The following is a 10,249-nucleotide window of genomic DNA, read 5'->3' on the forward strand; positions in this document are numbered from 1 at the left end:
TGAATTTGATAGAAAATGCCTCATCATCTAGAAATTTTTGAAGTAAAACTAATAAGCAGATTATTTATGCTATGCAGTTTTATGTTTTAGCATAGAATGATACTCTATGTAATTCTAATCTGGTTTCTTAGCAAAATCAGGTCAAAGAGTTTAAATAAACTTCTCTTCTCAAGTATGATAATGTAGAAATTATCTAGTTCTGATAGAACTCTAAATTTTAAGGAAGTTTTAATTATTAATTGGAGTTTTAGTAATTACATATCAATATACATTGTCATATTTTATTTAAAGAATATTAAAAGTGAAATGCAAATAAAAAATGTGTTTTTCAGAGCAAGTACTCGCATATTATTTAGCATTTTGGTATAATTTGAATAAGTAAAAATAGATATAAAATATTTCTTATTTATTTCTTAAATCCATAATTACATATTTCTTAAATCCATAATTGCTGGTTTAAAATATCTGTTAATATTATATCAAAAAGTATAAAAATCTTTTTAACTAGTATATAAATTATATATTATAATTACTTAAGTTGTATGTTAAAGATTTCTTTAATACTTTTGATGTAAATGATAACTGAAGATGTTACAAATTTTATCAAGAATTGTGTCATATTGAATGTCTGTCTATAGTTTTATCAGAGTGTAAATATTTGTATAAAAGGGTTTTCCCCCTTCAAGGATGGCATTCTGTTTTCCCAATAGTGCTAGTATAAAGTTAAATAATACTGATATTCTCTTTTATTTTTGGTAGCAAACATACTGTTAATCAAACCATAGAAAACACTTTATATGTTGCTGCTGACCTTTCAATTTTTTGGCAAATTCCTCAGTATTCTTTAATTGGCATTAGTGAAGTGTTTACAAGTGTCAGTGGTAAGTAAATTTCACTCTTAGTTATTTATTTATTTTATATTAATGATTAAACCATTATAAAGTCATGATAAATTATAAAATTGAATAAATGAGGAACTTTTTCCCCTTTTTCTTTTTTGAGGAAGTTACATGAAGCAAATTTTTGCATATAAAATTATCATTCTTCAGATAGCCTCATTTGAAGCATCAAGTGATTGCATCAGTTAGTGGCGAATACTTTGAAATATAGTTGAAATGGCTGCAGTGCATTGTAAAATTTCATAGAGATGGCCAAAAATGGAATGTGTTATACAGTCAAAAGTCGTTAATTCGGACACCCATAATTCGGAATGATCTATAATCCGGACCTCAAAACTAAAAACTTTCTGCACATGCGCCGCGTTGACACATGCGCACAGGCGTTTACGCGTGCACGTAAGACCTTTTATGACTGCGCATGTGAGTGTGCGCAAGTGCAGAATACGTTTTCGCGTGCGCGTTTTATGTATAATGGACGTATAAGCTAAAATTATATAATTATCTATTTCAGTTAATGTTGATGATTGCATTGTTCCTTAATTTTCGAATTGGTTACGGCTTATTATTTTTTGCAGACTGTAAGAGCAATTTTATAAAAGTAAGTTTAAACTTTCGATTATATCAAATAGAATTTCCGATATATATTTGTTAATATGTAAAGGATCTAAAGCGAAAGTATGTTTTGAAATCCGAAATCTGTTTATCAATTTCACGCTGCTCGGCGGGGGGAACGCCGCGGCGGGCCGCGTAATGAATTGGAAGTTGATCTGTCAGCACTATCCTTATCTTCAGCGCAGATGTTTTTATTTTATTTGGCTTATAATTCCTTACCAAATGTAGTATTTCATCTCGATATGCTCCCTCTTTCATATGATTTAAAACAAGTTCCTCGTCATTATAATTCACTTCCGATAGCGAAGAAAAGTGACAGAGGTTATTAAAAACGAAAAAATTTTGATTGACAAATTAGTCGGTGTTCTCGACACAGCAATTATAGGACTTGAACAGCGGAACTTTGTAACTGAACAAGAAATTATGTCTGTTCAATAGAATTAAAGAGAAAGTATTATCACATGAAACGAAGCAAAACTTAAACAACTTACATTGAAAGAAATGTTTAATAAAGTAAACAAATAAATATTAAGCTTTTTCTTTTTGCAAATTTTGATACCCTTTAGATCATAATTGTTCTTTATTTCATAAATTACGGCTTCATATTTTTAATTTTAGAATTTCTGCATGCCATCTTACGAGATTTAAACTGATGATCTATAATCCGGAAAAATCGATAATCCGGAATCGCCGAAGTCCCGACGAGTCCGGATTAACGACTTTTGACTGTATATCACTGTATTGCCTCACTGTTTGTATAAAGTGTGCCGCTGAATGAAGCATATGATTTGAGATTTTTCCTGGTGAATTTACTTTTCCCCCTTGGAACTGTTCAGTTTTTATAATATTTTTATAGAAAAATGGCTATAGCATTTCTTTGATAGTAAATAGAATTACTTTTTATGACTCCCCTTGACTTCACACAGCTCCAGCTTGTCCCATTATCAGAAATCCTCAAAAACTTGAAAATAAGGAACAGAGTTTAATGGCTGAATAATTTATTACAATTACACTCAAGCTTAGTCTGATGTGATAACTTATCATTATTTCATCATTTCTTCTATTGCTTTAGAATGTTTTGCTGCCTCTTGTTCTCTTATTATTAATTGAAACAGTGAATTACTTCCAATGTTTACCATAATACCAATTAATGCGCCAGTCAACTACAGCTATAATTGTTGCAAATCTCTTCCATTTTATTATAAAACCAAACATTTTACCTCTTGCCAACCTATATACATAGACGAGAAAGGTAATGTTTGAATTGGTGAGTTTTGAGTGAAAAAGCACAAATTAGGCTTCTCACAATGTTATTATTATTTTTAGAATGATGTTTGGCTGTGTGTGTGTATATTTGAAATGATTTTTTTCATCCACAATAACTCTTATATAAAACTTCCAAAAAATTTTAATATCTGTATTTAATACATTTCTTCATTTTCAACATTCATATAAGCTGGTTAAGTTTTGGATGAAATTTGACAACCAGAAGTCGTAGTTTACTTGAAGCCCATTAAGTCCTATTTATACTACCAGGACTTTAAACCTAAAAAATGTCCATGGACTTGGTAGCTAAGCTAAAGTAAAATACTTCCTTTTTACTTCATACAAGGAAGTGAAAAGGACTTGCTATTTCCCACTAATGTTTATATAGGTAACGGAGGTAATATTTTCAGTCTAAAGATTCAGTAGTGGGTTTTCAGTGAGTAAACATGAATTGAGAGTCTCCACAACATACTTTTATTGTTTTTGCAATGATGTCTGTCTGTGTCTGTGATTTTTTTTTTCCACAATAATTCTTATATGAAATTTTCATCTGTATTTAATGCATGTCTATATTTTCTACATTCCTGTAAAGAGTAGAATAGGTGTGAGGGTAAAATCGACCGGCCCATAGAGGTACTTACAGGAACCCATAGAAATCTTTGATGGACGACTGAAAATGATATTCTGCTTGAAGTCCATAATGTTTTAATGAAAAAACTATACTGAAATGTAATTCAAAGCTTTTCGATTTTAGTATTTAGACTTTTGTGTCCCTGGGAATAATATATTAGATAAACTAGACGTGTACTTTACATTAAGCTGTGAACAGACTTTCATAAAAAATGTATTATGAGGTAATCCAAAACTTCTCAAATTTTATAGATAAAATAAGTATCTAATTGGGAACAATGTATTACATTTATACACATTAAATGTATTCTTGGAATTATGTTAAATGTATCAAGAATAAGTTCATTTTGAAGATGAGCTCTTATTATGAAGCAGTTAAATTTTCTTCAATAGACAGTAATATTGGGGCATATCTAACAAAGCTCTACAGATAACCTAACTGCTGCATCTAAATTTCTACATGTGTGGTTCAGTAGTGTTTTTATCTAAATCAACTTTCAATCCAGTTCAAAAGGGAATTTGCTAGAATACGAAACAAATTAATCCAATCTAGAATCTACAGCTCAGATGCTGTGGATGAGATGAAACAAATCAAAAGGAAGTTCCAAACTCTACACTGTTGCCACTTAGCATTGTCTAAATCAGTGCACTTCTATTGATTTTTGTGTTGCCATTCAGAACCAGAGAAAAGTGTCTATTCAAACCAGGACAGATGTATATTTCATCATGGGTTCTCAGTTTGTGTTTGTTTCACTTTTGTGCCGAATCACTTTTTTTAAAGGAATTTAATAAATATATAAAGAATTTATGATATCACTTAACACTCTATTTTGAATTCTAGAGATATGTTGCTTTTAAAAATTTTGTGATTGTTAATTCATTGATTTGTTTATCCGAAACGTCGAATATAAAAAGAGAATATCCTATGATCAATGTGATATTTTCAATTCAAAGCATGAGAACTGATGTTTACATGAGCACGTTTCATTGTCTATTGTATGAGAGAATAGAATAATAAAAAATAAGCAGTGTTTATAATTAGCATTGAGCCTCAAAGTTTATAAGTAAATTAGAATTTATTTACAGGCGATCAACTGGAAGTGTTAGTTTACTAAAAGCTCCAGAGACATTCTGCCCATTCCATGTCTTAACATGGGATTGATGACAAGTTATGTGCTAGGCACATCAGATTTTTTTATAGTAGACTAGCTGTATATAATATTTATATGTTTCACTGTGTCTCCTAGTCCATTAATTCAATTATCTGTGCTTTATGATGACCGAAAAAGGGTTTTTAATTTTATGAAATAAAGGGTTTATAATTAACAAATGCAAGCTAAGCAAAAGTGAACTATACATAGGGGAATGCAGTAGCTGTAACAAAAGCTAATCCTTTCTTCTCTGCAGTCTGTATACTGACATGAATAAAAATGCTGATTTGTGCCTGTAATTTTATGGGAAAGCATTCTTTTTCTGTTCTGCCATCCTTTGAAATGATATATTAGTACATATGCATTAATCTGTTGACCGTGAAAACTGGCAAATATCAAACCATGAAAGTTTCTACATATCCTGCTAAAGTTACACAAAACATTCCTGCAAACTTCTGAAGGAATAAACTTTTTTTTTTTTTTAATAAATGATCAGTATTTGACCGGCTTCATAAAAGGAATTCCACTGGTTTCTGCTATTTTATTAGACTCTTTGATTGTAATGAAAACTGTGTTTAAAATGCTATGAGTAACTTCTGGCAAGTAATTGCTGCAGTCTATTACTATTTTATCGACTATATCCAGTTGTTTATCTACCTATTTAACACATGTCAGTTCTAGCCATCAGCTGTGAATAAATTGGAGGGCATTTACAAATGTGAATCTATAGCCATCGAGCCACATTCATGTTTGAAATGTGTATTCTCTTGTGTTGCATCACCATTGTTTTTCCATTTTCAGGTACCACATCATGTCTAATAATACAGTTTTTGATAGTGGGATCTCATTAACTTTACAAATAGCCCACCATTTGCAGTTCTCTAAAAAGTAGTTTCAAAATTTTAATCATCATCATCATCATCATTTTAAGCATTTTTTAATACATACATATATATATATATATATATATATATATATATATATATATTATACTAGAATAAGTACCCCATGCCCGGTTAAGGTAGATTGAGAGTAATGTATTATTTTACTCATGACATCATTTGAAAATTCGTTCATAAGGAATATTATGTGTCGTAACACATAAAAAATGCCAAAGAAACAAAGTAATATTCAATACACGTACCACAACTGAGTATGTAATCATAGAATCATATGGTATATATGCCCATATGACTAGGGTTTATACAAAAACCGACTTTTTTAAAAACCGTTTTTTCAAATTCAGTACTTCCCCCCAAAAAAAACCGGTTTTAACCAGGTTTCGGCTTTTTGTCAAAAAAAAAAAAAAAAAAGAATAGGGGAAAATATTTTATTTAATTTATATAAAATAACAAAAAACAAAATCAGTATCAAAGTCAAAATCTAAGAAGATATAATTTATGTCAAAACATTGCGAAAGAAAATTACTTTTAACACTCTTTGCTTTATTTAAAATCCCATTAGACAGAAGCCAGAACTTTTTATTTTACATTAATTTTTGAGAGAAGAAATTTATGTAATAAAATTAAAGTTTTAAAATGTAAAATAGAAAATACAAACACAAATTAGAAATATACTTATGTTATTTTTACCAAATATAACAACTATATATTTTTGTTTCCAGTTTTCACATTACAATATTAAGCAAACCTGTCGTGATGTATTGCAGGTATGTACTAACATAAAATAAATCAGGCATGTCTTTTCCACGTGCGCAGTGCATAATGCACAACATTGAAAAAATATGTTTGCTACCATTTGCATAGAATGAATAGCAAATCAAATAAATTTAAAATTAAATTTACATAATAATATCAGTTCTTTAAACCTCTTTCTTAATTAAGAAAACTGATTTTCGAATGTGACAAATTTGCTTTAAAAACTGGGTTTGAGAACCCGTCAAACCCTACATATGACATATGAAATTGCCATTTGGATCAGCAAAAATAAAAACAAATACATCACTATTTTGAGCAAAAAACGATTCATAGTCGTGCACTTTTCAGTCTGATGCAATATGGAACCCACATAAAAATAAATTAATTCTTTCTCATTCTATCAGCAACAATGGCATGCAGCCATTGTTATTGATATATCACTGTTGCTGATATCAGCACTGTTGGCACTCTGAAAAATGAGGGCTAAAATTAGCATTTTAAGCATTTTTAATTGTCTTTTTTTTTTTTTTTTTTTTTTTTTTTTTTTTTTAAGTTCACTTTTTGTTTTTCCATGACCCAGAAAAATTTTTTAGAAAGTTGGTGACGATAGCTGTAGTAGTGACTGATTTATTAGCAAACAAACACACTCACTTTGTTATATATATATATAGATAGCAACAAGAATTCATTTATATCCTTTTGTTCATAAAAACAAAAGGTGGTTTATCAAGAATCAATCGGGATTACATTATAAGTGTGTTATTAGTCCCACTTATACATAATTGGCCTTGCATTATACTGTTTGGCGACAATTTCATGGTCAATAGGATAATTCCAATTCGTTAGATTATACAAACATTAAATTTGATTGCTACATGAACTTTTGAATTGACTATTCATGAAAATTTGCCTAAAACATCAGAATGCGATGTGATCATAAAATAATTTGCCTTGTATATGAGCCCCTATCAAATGCATTATTTAGAAGATCGGAATGTAACTCAATATAAGAATTAGAAGCTTTATGCTTAAGAATACAAGAAGAACCATCAAGTTATCACAATTATTGTTTGCAGAGAACAAATTTTGAGTTTCCAGTAGCTTCACCGTAGTTTGATTAGCAAAGTCAAAATCTATGAATGGCACTAGAGTGATAGGTGAAGCTAAAAAAATCTTGGTGCTACAGCACTGATAAAGAAAAGGTGTGAGAAGGACAAACAATGAAAAAAAAGACAATACAAAACTGTGTGAATGCACATAATTTACATCATGGCAGACTTCTCATATTGTTCAGAAAATCACAAACACCCATTATGCAACCCAACTCTGGCTACAACCTTTCATCACATACCGAGGTGATCACACAAAAAGCAGTGTGGCTTTGGATGTTTGGTAATATTTTTCTGCTGTTTGGGGTTACCATGGCTTTATGCTTATATATAAAACAAATTACTTCTTGTCACCCAGCTCAAATCATGTCAACCGCCATGGCCAGTTTCAGGTTTCTAGTCTCAGAAGCATATTTGATTTATCTGTATGCATCATCTCTGAGTTATCTTGTATTTAATGCCCTGGGCTAGAATGCAAGCTACACATTATTTTGGTAATTGGCAGCTAGTGTGTTAAGAGAAAGTGCACTCTGCATTAAGCAGTATAGGTTCTTATAACATTTAATATTGATAAATATGTTATACTGCTTAAACATCAATTAAAACTTGCTGCTTATATATACGTATGTTACATGAACAGCAGAAATAAGCAGCATTTGCTGTTATCCTCAGTTTCATGTAACCAATTTTGTTTAGTCCACTGTATAAAGGGTAAGGAAAGCTGTCTGGAAAAGGTCTATGCTATTTTTTTTTTTTTAACTGGTTTATTCATGGAAGTAATTTTTTACCCAAAATTTTGTTTCTTGGCATTACAAATTGGATTATCTAATTCACATAGTACGTAGCAAGTCCATGCTTGTAATATCACAATGCCACATGCAAATTCTCACAAATAACGTTAATCAACCATGATATTAAACTTCCTAGATATCATCTTCTCCTTTCAGTTATGTATATCATGATTCTATACTTTTCGTTATCTTTTTGCATTCTATGAAGAAAAAATTCTCTAAAGATTCGTCTTATTAAAAATTTGAACAAAATATATAATGTAAAATAAAGATTCAAATCTTTGAAATTAATATCCATATAAAATTCTTTGTTCCTAAATTATTTAGAAATTCTGCAAATAGAAAATATGTAAATTTTATGCAGTTTCATATTTAAATGTCTTATTTGTTTAATTTTTAATAAATTTTCTTTAGGTATGGAATTTGCTTGCTCACAAGCACCTAGTACCATGCAAAGTGCTGTTATGGGTCTGTACTACTTCTGTGCAGGTATTGGAAGTTTTATTGGGGTTGCAGCCTGGGGAATATTTAATAGAATAATCAAGCCACATATGCATAGCAGTAATATTAATTATGTGGAACTTCATTATTATTTCTTTGCTCTTGCTGTTATTCAGCTTCTTACTCTGATTGTATTTTGTTTCATTTCAAAGAATTTAAAAATTCGTAAACCACCAGCCCCAAATAATTCTACAACATCTAGTTTTTTGAGTAGTGTATCAAGAGGAAGAGTATGATGTAACTTTTCTCTTGATCCGAAAATCAGTGATTGTAGAAAATTGTATTATACAAATGTGTATTATATATGTGATCAGTGATATTTTTCTTTGTTAGCTATTGTTATAACAAATAAAGCACATGTTTTACAACTTTATGAAATAATCTTCAGATATTTATCCATGGTATTGGGAAGTGTTTTTAATTATACAAAACCATACACATAACTGATTTTTTTTAAGTTTCTTTCCCATATTTCTACATACAATAAACACTTTTTTTGAAAGAATTGTTGAAGGCATTGGCTGAGTGGATAAGGCCATTAAATACCTGCAGTTTGATTTAGAGATGGACAAAACCACTTCTTTAATAGATCAGATTAGAACCACTGAAGTGAATCAGTTCTTTTTAGCAATTCACCACTCACTAATAATGACCTTCATGAATGCGCTCAGAACAGGTGTGGATCAAGAGCAGTGAGCAAAGATGGGGAAAAAGCAGAAAGAATTGAACAAGGCGTGGGATCGCTGGAAGCAACTACTCAACCAAACCGCTCTCTCCCTGGACTGATTTCTTTTAACCGTAGGTTTGAGATTCCCTAAAAAAAAACCTTTCTACATAGAGCAATAAAATTCTGGAATAAAAAATGCTAAATGTTAAAAAAAAATTAAAAATTATCTAATTTGATAAAATGATACCAAATATCGCTCAAGGTTCTTCTATTTTGTAGGGTTAACAAGCTTGAAAAAGTGCATTAGATGGAAAAATTGATCTTTTTAAACATATACTAAATCTAAAAAAGATAAAAGAGAAATTCACAGCTCTTGATTACAACATGTTAGTAAAATTAGTAAATAAATAAAAGTATAATTTGTTATTTTAAATAAATATTACAGTAATATTGTATAAGAAAAGGTAATGCCTAATATACATAGCTATACTTTGACAGAGTATTCAAAGACTCGAAATGAAATTCAAAGGAGCAGTTTCAAGGAAGTGAAAAGAGCAAATAATCCAAACTCTGCAGGAACCAGATTTGCGACTAGAGCAGGAGCGATGAAAGAGCGAATAATCATGACTCTGAAAGACCCAGATCTGTGATTATCGCCAGAGCACTGACAGCTGGGAATCCGAGGAACTAATTCCTATAAATCTACGTACTTTAAGCAGATCCTTGCACTGCCAGAAGGGGGGGGGTGGACTTCATGGCTCATTTTCAAATGTTGCTTACATATGTTGTATCAGAAGAAAAGAAAGAAAATTCAAACTAAATTAATATTTAAAGTTTAATTTGAGTAATAAAATGACTATAAATGTATTTCTGCAATTTAAAATATAAAAAAAAATTAATTGAAAATGTTTATATAAAAAACTTGGCTAACCAATAAAAATAATTTGTCCTCCAATTCATGTCAA

The 10,249-nt window shown here is 30.2% G+C and overlaps 1 protein-coding gene across 1 annotated transcript in view; it reads left to right on the forward strand.

The window, feature by feature from the left end:
- LOC118200229 (solute carrier family 15 member 4-like) overlaps positions 1-8,998 on the forward strand; it is a 50,871-nt gene extending 41,873 nt beyond the window's left edge. The window contains exons 6-7 of the mRNA XM_085827034.1: positions 760-881; positions 8,531-8,998. Coding sequence (XP_085683160.1) covers positions 760-881; positions 8,531-8,853 — 445 coding nt within the window. The 3' untranslated portion in view covers positions 8,854-8,998. The remainder of the gene's footprint in view (positions 1-759; positions 882-8,530) is intronic.
- The last annotated feature ends 1,251 nt before the right edge of the window (positions 8,999-10,249 follow it).

This window comes from Stegodyphus dumicola, chromosome 11, assembly GCF_044657685.1.
Source record: "Stegodyphus dumicola isolate Sdum_Otavi_A_Nest chromosome 11, ASM4465768v1".
Taxonomy (NCBI): Eukaryota; Metazoa; Arthropoda; class Arachnida; order Araneae; family Eresidae; genus Stegodyphus; species Stegodyphus dumicola.